This window comes from Vicugna pacos, chromosome 10, assembly GCF_048564905.1.
Source record: "Vicugna pacos chromosome 10, VicPac4, whole genome shotgun sequence".
Taxonomy (NCBI): Eukaryota; Metazoa; Chordata; class Mammalia; order Artiodactyla; family Camelidae; genus Vicugna; species Vicugna pacos.
The window spans coordinates 34778707-34792306 of NC_132996.1; the positions used below are offsets into that span (position 1 = coordinate 34778707).

Consider the following 13600-nt stretch of genomic DNA (forward strand, 5'->3'; position numbering starts at 1 on the left):
TTCCCCCTAGAACATCAGGGTTATCTAGGCAAGGATGTCTGCTCCCACTCTTATTCAGCGCAGTATTAGAAGTTGCAGCTAATACAATAAGGCAAGAAGGTGGGGGAAAGGCATACCAGTTAAAAGGAAGAAATAAAATTGTTCCCCAGCCAACCATTTTTAGATTATATGACTTTTTGTATAGAAAAAAACAAGACATTTACCTAAACAAAACAAAACAAAACAAAACAAAGCTTTAGAACTAATAAATGAGTTTAGATGGGTACAGGTTATAACATAAACAAATAAAAATCAAATGTATTTCAAAATACTAGCAAAAAACATATAGAAAGTGACATTTAAAGTACAGTACAGTTTATAGTTGCAGGAAAAAAACCCTTAGGTGTAAATCTAACTAAATATGGACTAGATCTATATGCTGGAAAGCATAAATTCTGAAAAAATATTTAAATAAATGGAGAGACAACCTGCTCATGGACTGAAAGATTCACATTGTAAAGATGTGAGTTCTACCTCAAATTATCTGACAAGATTTTCAAAACTCATAAAAAATTGAATAGCTAAAATAATTTTGGAAAAAGAAGAATAAAGTAGAAGAAATGAGTCTACTTGATTTCAACAATTTTAGCGATGGTAGTCAAGGCTGTATGGTATTGGAGGAATAGACAAATAGCTCAGTGGAACAGAATGGAAAATTCAGAAATAGATCTACACAAATATGCCCAGGTAACTTTTTAGAAAGGCACAGTGCAATTCAACGGAAGAAGGATAGTCTTTTCAACAAATGATGTTAAAATAATTGGACATCATATACACAAAAATGAACCTCTATTTAAACCTGATAGCTTGTACAAAAATTAACTCAAAATGTATCTCAAAACGTTAAACATAAAATGTAAAGTTTTGAACTTTTAGAAAGAAAACATAGGAAGGAATCCTCTAGATCTAGGGTTGAACACTGAGTTCTTAGAGTTGATACCAAAAAGTACAATCTACAAAGGGACAAATTGATAAGTTGTGTCTTATCAAAATTTAAAAAACAGTTGCTCTTTGAAAGCCCATATGAAGAAGATAAAAAGAAAAGCTACAGACTGGGAAGCATACCTAGGAAACCACAAATATGACAAAGGACTACTATCTGGACTATGTAAAGATGTCTCAAAACATCTAAACAGTCCATTTAGACAATTGACAAAAGACATACACAACATTTCATTGAAGATGACATGCAGATGTTAAATAAATACAGGAAAAGATGTTCAGCATCACTAGGGAAATGCAAATTTCAAACCAATAATGAAGATAACACTCTACCAACAGAATAGCTAAAATAAAAAATAATGGCAGTGCAGAAAGCTGGCAACAATGTGAAGAAACTGGATCTCACATGTTTTAGTGGGAATGTGAAAAGTTAGAGGCAGTTTCTTGTAAAACAAAACAAAAAATTACCATTACCTCCAGCAGTTGTGCTCTTGGTTATTTATCCCAGAGAAATGAAAACTTACACCTGTATACAAATGTTCATGGTGTCTTTATTTTTAACATCTGCAAACTGGAATCAGCTTAGATGTCCCTCAGCAAGTGAATGGTTTAACAAACTGTAGTACATACAAACCATAGAATGCAATAAAAAGGAACAAACTACTGATACACAAACCAGAATGAAATTGCAGGGAGTTGTGCTGAGTGACAAAAAACAATCTCAAAAGGTTACATATGATTCCATTTATATAACATTTTTGATAACAACAAAATTTTAGAACTGGGGAACAGATTAATCATTGCCAGAGCTTATAGATTTGGTGAGGGTAGAGAAGGACGGATAAGTGGTTACTATAAAAGAACAACATGAGGGATCCTTGTGGTGTAGAAACTGTTCAGTCTGTTGACTGTGGTGGTGGATACATGAGCCTCTGCAGGTAATAACATTGTATAGAACTTAATACATGCATATGTACAGATAAATGAGTACACTGAAACTGAGAAAATTGGAATGATTTGAAATACAATTGATTTTTATTTGTTTATGTTATAACCTGTTACCATCTAAACCAACTATTAGTTCTAAAGCTTTGTTTTGTTTTGTTTAGGTAAATGTCTTGGTTTTTTATCAATGTCAGTGTCCTTGTTGTCATATTATACCATAGTTTTGTAAAATGTTACCAATTGGCAAAGTACACAAGGGCTCTGTATTTCTTACAATTATATATGGATCTTTAGTTATTTCAAAAATAGCAATTAAAAGTACATGGTTTAGGTAAAAGTATCTAGAGTCCTTTTCCTAGTTAAAAACAAAACTTAAAGTATGTATTCTGGGAAAGACAACTGAATATATCTGTAAGGAAGACATGTTACTATATATCAGTAGCACAGAATGGCTAATACATCAAATCCACTAGAAATAGTTATCTGTGATGGTTCTAATTTATCTTTTATGGGTTAGTCTGAAAAATAAAGTGTCATATTTTAGCATCCATTTCTTTATTCAAAATAAAACTGACATTGAATGATGAAGAAAATTTTTATATATAGGTTGAGTAAAAAAAAAAAAGAGAGAGAGCGAGATAAAATTTATAGACAATACCATTCCTTGTTTCTGTCTTTTGATTGGACTGTACCGAGATTTTCCGTAGGTTTTTATTCAGAGAACTAAGGATGTTAAGTCCTCTATGTTCTCTTTTGAACTCTGAAAATTACAGTCTCAAAAACTGTGCAAAATGACATTTTTATAATAAATGAGGTACAAGCTCTAGAAAATAAAACTATTATCTTCACTCTGGAATGATGAAAAACAATCACAATCAACCCAAAATTAGTTTGGAAATATGATAAAAGAATAATGTAACATATTCAAGAGGACAGCTCATGGTAAACAGTACAGTTTTTGTGTGTGTGTATTAATAATAGCACAATGTTTATAATATTTTGTTCCATTTATGTAATACATAACATTTTTTAATATGTAAAATATAGTTTGGCATGACTTTTAGTTATCTTGTACATCACATTAAGTGGAGATAAATGTATATAACCACATTAGCCCATCATTTACATAATTTATTTGTTGAATGAATGGATGAATTGAAGCTAATTTTTGTAACTGGCTAACTTTATTTATAGTTATTCTGGTAACTTTTTGAAAAATGAATAGAAAACTAAAGAAAATTATTTGTATAGCTTTAACTGACTTCTGAGTCTAAAGGGTAATGATGACTACCTGAATCTGTGTATCTCCACATATTCTCCCAGAACCATAGACTAAAAGGAACAGAAATTAAACGCAGCTAACCCATAGCTTCTGCATTGCTGAGAGACAGAATACCATGAACTTTGAATTACCCAGAAGTAGCAAAATAATCAAGTTCCAACAGAGCTTCCACTGCTACTCCAAGTCTGTATATGTGAAGAGTATGGAGTGGGACACTTTAGAGACTATGAAATAGAGGAGAGGGGATTGAAAGACTTAAACAAAATGAAGACAAAATCATCCTTAAAAAGAGAATGTGCCAAAACAGTGAACACAGACTGGGACTTGGCAGTTCATAGCAACAGCTACAGGGAAGGAGTTTTAGAGTGAGCAGAATTAGAAGTGGCAACGTTGGAGGACTTTTGCTTCTGGAAAAGGAGATAAAGAAAGATGATGTCTCCGAGTCAGAGCAGTGAGGAGAAAATGAGAAGAGAAAAGTAAAGCGTCCTGCAAAATGAAGGAAGTCACCAAAGTCTTTTTTTCCCATTAGCCATTCAAGAAACTACACTTCACTAAGTTGACAGAAAATACTCATGAACTAAAGAATGCTATCCACTAGGAGGAAAAGTCAAACTTCCAGGGCACTACTATTGGAAGAAAACAAGAAAATATGTATTAAATCATTTCAGCTGGTGAAAATCTATATACATACAACCACAAAAAAGAAAACCTCAGAAAAATAACCACAAAGTAGGATACTGTAACACAATACTCTAGACTAAATTAAGTGTTCTCAAAAAACAAAACAAAACTTGGTATCCATAAATTTAGGGAGAGAAATGGATTTTTTTTTTAAATAAGAAAATGCAATGCAAGCTGATCAAACTTGGGACAGAAATTGAAGAAAAGGGCAAACTTCGTTAGAAATGAATAGTAAATTATAAAATGCTCACGAGAAAATAGAATGAAATGAAAATCTAAGGGAGAACATAGAGTGAAAATGAGATAAAGAAGTAAAAATTAGAATCTCAGAGAAAGTGATTGAAAGGGAAGACTAGCAAAGGAAGTCCAACAAAATTGGAGTCTGTGAGGAATGAAAACACAGTAGAACAAAACTTGTAAACTAATCCAGGAAAACTTTCTGGAAATAGGGGAAATTTAAATCTATCTTTTGAAGGACTCAACAGTGTACCTGGAAATATGGACCTGGAATGATCAACTCTGAGACATATTTTTGTAAGCTGTTAAACTTGAAGGATAAATTGGGCTGACATCATACCTTTTTTTTTTTGAAGAGCAACATGCGAATCATGGCAAGAGAAAAGCAATTTAAAGAAACTTAAGAAAACAAAGTACAGGCCAAGGATTTGATATCCAGCCAAATTTTTCTTTAATTACTATGGCAATAGAAAGTCAGTTTTTAAATATTAAAGAATTCATTGAGTATTGTATCCATAAGCCCTTAAGTTTATTAGAAGATGAGCTCCATTCAACCAAGAGATCACTGGGAAAGCTTCAGCAAAAGGACTGTGAGCCATTCAATATATTTAACTGTAAAATTAAGGACTATGTAAAACAACAAGGATGGGGACATGGGTAGAAGTATGAAATGTTGTATGTTAGACAGAGTACAAAAAATACCACTCTTAAAAAAGGAGAAGAGGGTGAGAAGGGAAAGTAGAATGAGATTATAGACTGTTAAATAGGTGAGAGACCAAGGATATTTAAAATCCAGATGCTAAAAGCTTGAATAAGGAAAGCAGGGGGATGGGTAAAGGGCACTTACAAAATACATATAAATGCACTAGAACAAGATTACTAGCCTTCCTAAATACCAAAAGAAAATGTGAAAAATAAGCAAAGAAAACACCCCATGTAGAAAAAAGAATGGTAAATATTACTTAATAGAGTGATTAAAATATACAGTAGTATCTGAGATGAAATAAAACCAGTCATATTAAATATAGATGGGCTTAAATTGCCTATTAAAAGTAAAAGATTTTCAAGTTGGCTCATAAACATATTAAAATTTGGTTTAAGCAAGAATCCAATAGTGGATGCTAAACTAGAAAGTTTGTTAACGCTCAGTACTTTTTTATTTTTTTTTACTTGACGACTCACGACAATCAACACCTAATATGCATGCTCAGTACTTTTTATAGTCTCCAAGTGTCTCCTTACAAATTGCTTACTGGCTCTAAGAGGAAGAAATAACCATATAGTAGAAAACCTGGACAACACCTTGACCAGGTGATTGAAGTTAGTACCGCCAGTAAAGATGTTAGGGATACCATGCCCTTTGACTGTGATGCCCTTAGAACAACACATCATTACTTAGGTAGTAGTCTAGTAAGGAATGTATGTAACCGTGAGGAACATCAGACAAACCCAAATTACAGAGCATTTTGTAAAATAACCAGCCTCTTCAAAAATGATAAATGTCATGGAAGAAAGGCTTTGGAACTGTTCCCAATAAAATGAATCTGAAGAGACAGCCAGCCAGATGTAATCTGTAATCCTGTGTTCGATTCTGTACTGGATGGGGAGAAACACTATAAAGAAAATTATTAGGGTAATTGACAGAACTGGAATATGGACTGACAAAAGTCTTTACCAATATTAAATTTTCCATAGCTTAATAATTCTTATGTTTATGTAAGAATGTTCCTTTTCTTAAAAAGTCACATTAAAGTATTAAGAGGAAAAAGCATCTGTGAACCTATTCTCAAATAGTTCAGAAAAACACGTAATGTGCATGTGGGTGGGAAAATAAATAAACGTAGCAAAATGTTAAAAGTTGGTGAGTCTGAGTAAAGAGTTTAAGAAAATTTTCTGTTCTTTAAACTGTTTTCCAAGTTTTAAATTAAAAAAAAAAAAAGCTCTGGCCGTAACTATAAGCTGGAGATCAAGACATACATATAGCTTAGTTTAGTAAAGTAGAATTTGAGTTACTTAATTTTCTCACTGTCCCCCCTTACCTTCCCTCCACCCCCCCTTTTTTAAGATACTGGGTGTTTTACCAGTTCAATTTCCATTTGGAAAGCTTGACTGATATGGTATCAGTCTATGTTAAACTATAGATGCGATTTCTCTTAAAGCTTTTTTTCTCGTGTCTTTACAGGATTTGCCTTTTTCATGCTTAAAATATGCTTTAAAGGGGAAAAAATTTGTTCTTTCCTATGATTTCCTGTAAAGTGCTCGGTTATGTGGGGGAAACAAAACAGATATTTGACCCCCACCCCCACCCCATTGGTGCTTCCTTGTGTTCTGAGGACAAATCAGGAGATGGATGAAGTTAGAAGCATTTTGTATATTTTTTCATATTTTTTTATCTTATTCTAAAATGAGCTATACCAAGCAATATGTGGTTAGTAGTTTTTATATACCTTGCTAGCTATTTTACAACTAAGTCTATTTTGCCAGATCAAGCTCCTTTATCTTTTGAGGAGCAATTTTTTCTATTTTTAAAAAAATTTTTGAGGATATTTTGTTTGTCTTAATGATTCGATTTTTTATATGTAATAAATATTGTTAGTAGTTCTGCTTAGACTGTGTGTAAAGAGAAGTGATGACATCGAATGAAATTTAAGATTGTGCAGTCCAGTCTCATACGTCGTGTTAAGTATTTTTTAATTGCAAAAAAAATCTGTGGTGAAAAATTAAAATAAAAATTAATTTTATGCCCACCAATTCTTTAACAATATTCATACTAGTTTCTTGCTTCTGTCTTGAAAGACTGTGTGGAGAAAATAGAACTACATGGTTCCATGAGGTGAACAGTCCAGGAGCTCTCAATACATTTTCAAATGGAACAGTATCTGACAGGCAGAGAAGTTTACACAGTGGTTTTCAATCTTTAAAATTAGTACAATGGTGGATTACTGACTGACCCTAAATGTAGTGATTAAGGATGATTATTAGATTTTTTATATGTACAGGTAGTATGAATTCTTCAGAGTACTGTGTTACTGTACGGTTTAAAATTGTCTCCTTTTACAAGAAGGGTACCTTGATACATGCAACTGCTTTTCTAAGACTTGAGGAATTACTTTTTTAATCTAAAGACTAAGGATTTCTGTTAGATTATTTAGCCAAAAACTACAGGATAAATAAAGTCTGTGATAATAAGGTAGAAATGACTAAGTGTCTTATGCAATACTAGGAAAAGCAGAGCTCATACAGAATGGAATAAAGTAATTTTTTGCTCAGATTTTATATTGATAACATTATTTTGCTATTGATTCTTTTTTTTCCAATTTTGCATTTTGAGTCCCCAATTTTCTATCCATTCTACTTAAAAGTATTTTGGTAACTGCAATGTTTCTATATTCAGGGTTTTGTCATTAACATGCTACTTTTAAATAATTATAGAATAATTTTTTTTTCTGACTAGGAAGAAGCATTGCATGCATTTATTCAGCCAGAGATCCTGGATGGCCCAAATCAGTATTTTTGTGAACGTTGTAAGAAGAAATGTGATGCACGAAAGGTAGATGCCATGTAAAAATTAATACTTAATTATCAGAGATAATATTCAATATTTAATAGGTTCCCCCCCTCATTTTTCTTAGGGTCTTCGGTTTTTGCATTTCCCTTATCTGCTGACCTTACAATTGAAAAGGTTTGATTTTGATTATACAACCATGCACAGGATTAAACTGAATGACCGGATGACATTTCCTGAGGAGCTAGATATGAGTACATTTATTGATGTTGAAGATGAGGTAAATATTTGTAAATTACACTTCAAATATTTTTCTTTGATCAGAGTAACTTAAAATATTCTTTGAAAGACAAAAAGGATCTCAAACTCTGGAATTATTTCTTTAATTTGTGGGATAATCTTATGTTTTATAACTTTCTTAGTTACTGAAACATACCAGTCTAAAGATACGCACTTGTGTTTCCGGTACATAATAAACACAGAACAAATACACTGAATGAGCGAACAAGCTGGTAGGATAGCCTTAATTTTTTGTGTTTGTCTTAGTGTCGTTTTCAAGCATTAAAGTTTCTGGGTTATTCTCACTTAAGCTTTACCAGCTCTTAAACTGGCTAGATTGGAAAACTAGATAATAAAGGTATTTTTCTGTGTTTCTTTTATAATTAGTTTTTTAAATTAAAACTTTTTCCATAAAAACTTTTAAAGTATTTAAATATAGTTTGAGAATAGGACTTTGAAGGACACAGATAATGCTCATTAATTTCTTCCACTCATTGACCTTCCCAAATACTCTGGTTCCTCTATCCTTATCCAGTAAAGGATTCATGGTGCCCCACTCTATTCTTTTGAAAACTCTTCTGACTTAATTATTGGAAGTATTTACAGTCACTTAACATAGTTGTTACAGAGTGATATATCTTTCTTATTCTCAAAACTGCCTTGAAGCATTTTTTCTGATTGGAGTTCATCACTATAGTTAAAAATGCCTTTTCCTAGAAGCTCAAAAATAATTTTAAACATTCTCAAGTTTTATTTATCCTCTTAAGTACTAAGATGCAAATGTTTTCTGAACCTCACTTTCCTTGTCTGTAAAGTAAGGATGGTAATTACTTTTCATAGCTTTTGTAAGTGAGTACCGTAGATAAAGTAGATGTTTATTGAATGGTACCTGTGACCAGGTAACATTTTGAAAGACTTAATCTGAAATATCTCAAACACTAGGAAATCTACCCCAGGTATATCACACTTTCAAAGGAGATTCCTACTCAGAGATCAGTGTCAAATTGGCCTTCTGTATATCTCTAATGTATTTCTTACAAAGAAAAGGATTTCCCAAGGAAAGAAAACAGATATAAAGTTGGAAAGGAACTTTTAGAAAGCTCTAGGTCCATTTTTTTGGGAGAAGAGAAGAGAAAATGTTCTCGCTTAGTCAAAAGGAATTACAGGAATGATCTCTTTGGACTTCGTGTACCGTTCTCAAGTTGGTTTCCAGCTGCATTTTTCCTTGATTCAAACCTTCTTGAGGGATGAAGACTGTATATTTAGATACAGTCCTTACAACAAAGTTCTTGGCAAAAAATTGGTACTTATTACATACTGCTTGGTTAATTCAGGAACTTCTATGTGATGCCTTAAACATATCAAGTGCCTACATCTTAGAGAAGAATTTTCAAACTATTTAAATAAAAAAACTTTAGGTACATATTTAAAACATTTTTTAAAAAAGGGGAAAGAGTGAGGATTTCTAGGAAGTAGAATTCTTCAAATTCAATTCGCATGAAAGAGATTTAAAAATTATAAAAGCATAGGAAAGTATGATTCACTGTTGTTACATTTTCGCCTGCTATAACTGGAATATAAAATTCTTGAGGATAGATACAGTGTCTTGTTTTTCTTTCCAATTGTCTATAAAACCTAGCATAGTGATTAACTGAATTGAACTTTTTGTTCAGGAAAAGAGATGATGTTTTTAATCAGAAAAAAAGAAAAGATGATATTCTTTTGGAATTTGAGAACACAGAAGCTCATTTTGGAGCTTAAGTTCTCTGCTTTTATGAATTTTGATGAAAGAAATGGTAATTTTATATTATGACTTTGCAACTGTAAACGTTAATAGAGTTTAATAGAATTCTGAGTAACTAATTTGTTATGCTAGAACTTTAAGGATATTAGTAGATACGCTTTTAAAATGCACTTTTTTGTTTAATTTTATTTAAGATCTCACTTTTTAAGAGAAAATAAATTTGCTTAAAGTAAGCATTTTAATTAACAATAGCATCTTAAATTATGTGAAAAAGCAGCATATAGATTAAAAGTTTTATATTTTCCCTTTAATTAGCTTATAATTGTAAGATAATTCTGTTTTATTAAGAAATCTCCTCAGACTGAAAGTTGCACTGACAGTGGAGCAGAAAATGAAGGCAGTTGTCACAGTGATCAGATGAGCAATGACTTCTCCAATGATGATGGTGTTGATGAAGGGATCTGCCTTGAAAGCAATAGTGGAACTGAAAAGATTTCAAAACCTGGACTTGAAAAGGTACTCTTTATAGTTTGTGGTTTTCAGTTGAAAGAGAATAAATAAAGTAATCTCTGAGCTGATATATAATTCTATAGCTATTGTAACCAATAGTTAAAGACGTTTAACTGCTGTTATTCTTAGACATATATGTGGTCATAATTAAACTTTAGGTAAAAACACTTAGAGCTGAGAGCATTAATTTCTGAGAGGCTGATCTGTAAACTATGAAGCAAACTAGGTGGTGGTATGGAAAGGGTGCCTAGTAGTCAGGAAGTCATTTCTGCCTTTAAAGTTGCAGCAGGCCTCTAAATCTTATATCAGGGTTTTCTCATATAGTAAAATGAAAGCATTAAACTAGATCTGTTAATTTTAAAAATTCTAGCTATGGTACCCTTTATGAAACAGTTAATAATTTAGCTAGGGGTCCCCTCAGTGTCCATCCCCTTCCCCATGACAGCCCCCTTATAAGAGACTTCAAAAAACGATATAGTTCCATGGATTATAATTTGAAAACTGCAAGAGTGGATAATATCTATGATAGAATATTTTTTGTTGCTATGTCAGTGATTTTTAAGATCTTATCAAACCATTTCTTTCACATTTGTATGATTTGCTTTACTGAGGGGAGAATTACAGATCAAATGTCTTGAGCATGTCTTCGTGTGGATAAATCACCAGCATGAAGACTGATCTCTAGCTCAAGTCTTACACAGTCATATTAAATATAGATTTTTTAGGCAATATTCAAGAATGGAGTTTCACTTGCATAAATCTGTTTTTTAGACCAAGACCATTATTCTTACCACCATCTCTAGTACCCTTTACCTTTTAAAATTATCTGGTTTTTTTCAGGGCAGATAGATGAATATGAATTGCTAGGTAATGAATAGTGTAGTGGATACCTTATAACTTAGTATAAGGAACATTGCTTTCAAGCAAAGATTGGCAAACTGTGGCTCAGAAACCAAATCCAACCCTCTGCCTATTTTTCTACAGAGACAATTGTCTGTCTTTTTTTTTTTTTCTTATTCCACTGGATAGGACTTCCCATACAATGTTGAATAAGGAGTAGTGAGAGGGGACATTCTTGCCTTATTTGCAATCTTAGGAGGAAAGTGTACAGTCTCTCATGATTAAGTATGATGTTGGCTCTAGATTTTTTTATAGATGTTCTATATCAAGTTTAGAAGGTTCCTCTCTTCCTAGTTTGTTAATCTTTATCATGAATGAGATTGGATTTTGTCAGATGTATTTTCTGGTTCAATTGATCATGTAATTTTTCTGCTTTAGCCTGGGTTACATATGTTGATTTTCTAATGTTGAACCAGCTCTGCATACCTGAGAGATACCAAATCGATAGATCACTAAATCATAGATATTATATAAATATATTAGAAGATATTTGAATCATTATATACCTCAGCTCATTTATAAAGAAAATAGAGTCTTATTTGAACTTTTTAAAATGTTATTTGGGATTGATTGGTTTTGATGTCCATATCAGAACAGTCTCATGTTTAGCACCTGCTTCTAAAATTTCAGTCTATTATTTTTTATATAAATATATAAATTTATATTTCAGATATGCATAGTTCTAGAGGTTAAAGCCTAATTAAAATGGGAAGGAATACACTGAATGAAACTTGTGGTATATAAAATTATGTGGTGAATTACTATTTTAATCATCTTAGAGAAAGTTGACCTACAGTTAATACATAGGACAATTAACATGTTCCTTCACTAAGTTTTAGTAGAGAATATGAAATATACAAATAAGGGCTTTGTGCTTTTTCCTCTGCTCTGAGTTACTTTAATTTTTTTCCTTAGAGTTCCTTGATCTATGAGCTCTTCTCCGTTATGGTTCATTCAGGGAGTGCTGCTGGTGGTCATTATTATGCTTGTATAAAGTCATTCAGTGATGAGCAGTGGTACAGCTTCAATGATCAACATGTCAGCAGGGTAAGGAGGGTTTTTTTTTTTTTAAGATTATTATTCTGAAAAACAAGAGTATGTTTCTTATCAACAGCAGGGTTTATTAAAAATGGGAGACTCAGTCTGTCCAGTGAAGCATTTTAAGACACATGCCACGTCTTTTGTTTTTGCTGTCAGTAAATTTCTTTTGTTTATTGTTGTTATTTCTTTGTTTTGTTTTGTTTTGGGCTCGCTGAATGTTTGTAGAGGTAGACCCCCGGTTTTCTTCTTGCCCTGGTGGGCTTCCTATTAAAGAGCACTCACTGGAGCAGATCAGCCGTTAGCAGCACTGATTATGGTCTCATTTGTGACTTGATATCTATGTGGTCCATTTCACTCTGAGGTTGAAACTTGGGTTACATATTGACATAAAGGTAATGGTATTATAGACCTTACCCAAGAAAGTAAGTAATGTAACAACTTTTTAGATAACACAAGAGGACATTAAGAAAACACACGGTGGATCTTCAGGAAGCAGAGGATATTACTCCAGTGCTTTTGCGAGGTAAATAACTTCCTAATTTTTAGTGTTTATAAATTAGAATTAATTACAGCTTTTTAACATTTTTTGCCATTAAAAAGATTTCAGCAAGGGGTCAGCAAATTATCACCTATGGGCCAAATTCAGCCTGCCCCCAGTTTTTGGAAAGGAAATTTTATTGGAGCACCACCATACTCATCTGCTGAAGTATGTGTGCTGATCTTCCCGCTGTGACGGCACAGACCATCCAGCCCACAAAGCCCAACGCTTTTACTGTCCGGCCCTTTCTTGAGAAAATTTGCTAACTCTAGGCTTAACTGTAGTAGTCCTTCTAGGACACGGGTGTTTTGAAGATTTTGCTATGTTGTTACCAAGAGAAGATAGGGAATTTTCTCATTAATATGTCAGTAAAAGCAGAATAGAGTCTCCTTTTTTTCCTAGAATGTTTTTAATTTGAACCTGTCCAAGAACAGTTACATGATTTTCTAATTGTTTGAAACAACAAAAAGCTACTATCTAGAAAAATATTTAATGCTAGGAAAGTGGAATATTTACAATCTGCTTTTTATCCCCATTAATCTTTTTTATTTCTACTAGCTCCACAAATGCATATATGCTGATATACAGACTGAAGGATCCAGCAAGAAATGCAAGTATGTTTACATATGGTTACTTGATTTTATCTGTATGATAAACTAATTTTTTTTGCAAGTTTTACAAAACAAGATATGCCTAGAAGAATTTATTATAAAGACTGTTATGAGATAATACCAACTGGTAAAAACACTTGGAAAAGAGTTGAACTGTTTTTTAATATATTCTGCATTACATAAATTGGATCTTTATTTGCAGTAAGATTGTATTATATGTAGTTTGGTGCAGTGATGATAACCCCCAGATCTGTGTAGCAGTCATAGCTCACTAGCTGCATGTCCCAGAGAAAGTTATTTAACTTCTCTAAATCTTACTGTCTGCATACGTAAAATGGGAATAATT

At 32.5% G+C, this 13600-nt stretch overlaps 1 protein-coding gene across 2 annotated transcripts in view; it reads left to right on the forward strand.

Annotated features, from left to right (window-relative positions):
• Positions 1–13600, forward strand: part of USP47 (ubiquitin specific peptidase 47) — a 112406-nt gene that overhangs the window by 73314 nt on the left and 25492 nt on the right. For both annotated transcript variants that reach the window (XM_072969509.1, XM_006203535.4), the window contains exons 9-14: positions 7581–7676; positions 7759–7911; positions 10003–10170; positions 11980–12111; positions 12552–12628; positions 13202–13257. In XM_072969509.1, coding sequence (XP_072825610.1) covers positions 7581–7676; positions 7759–7911; positions 10003–10170; positions 11980–12111; positions 12552–12628; positions 13202–13257 — 682 coding nt within the window. The remainder of the gene's footprint in view (positions 1–7580; positions 7677–7758; positions 7912–10002; positions 10171–11979; positions 12112–12551; positions 12629–13201; positions 13258–13600) is intronic.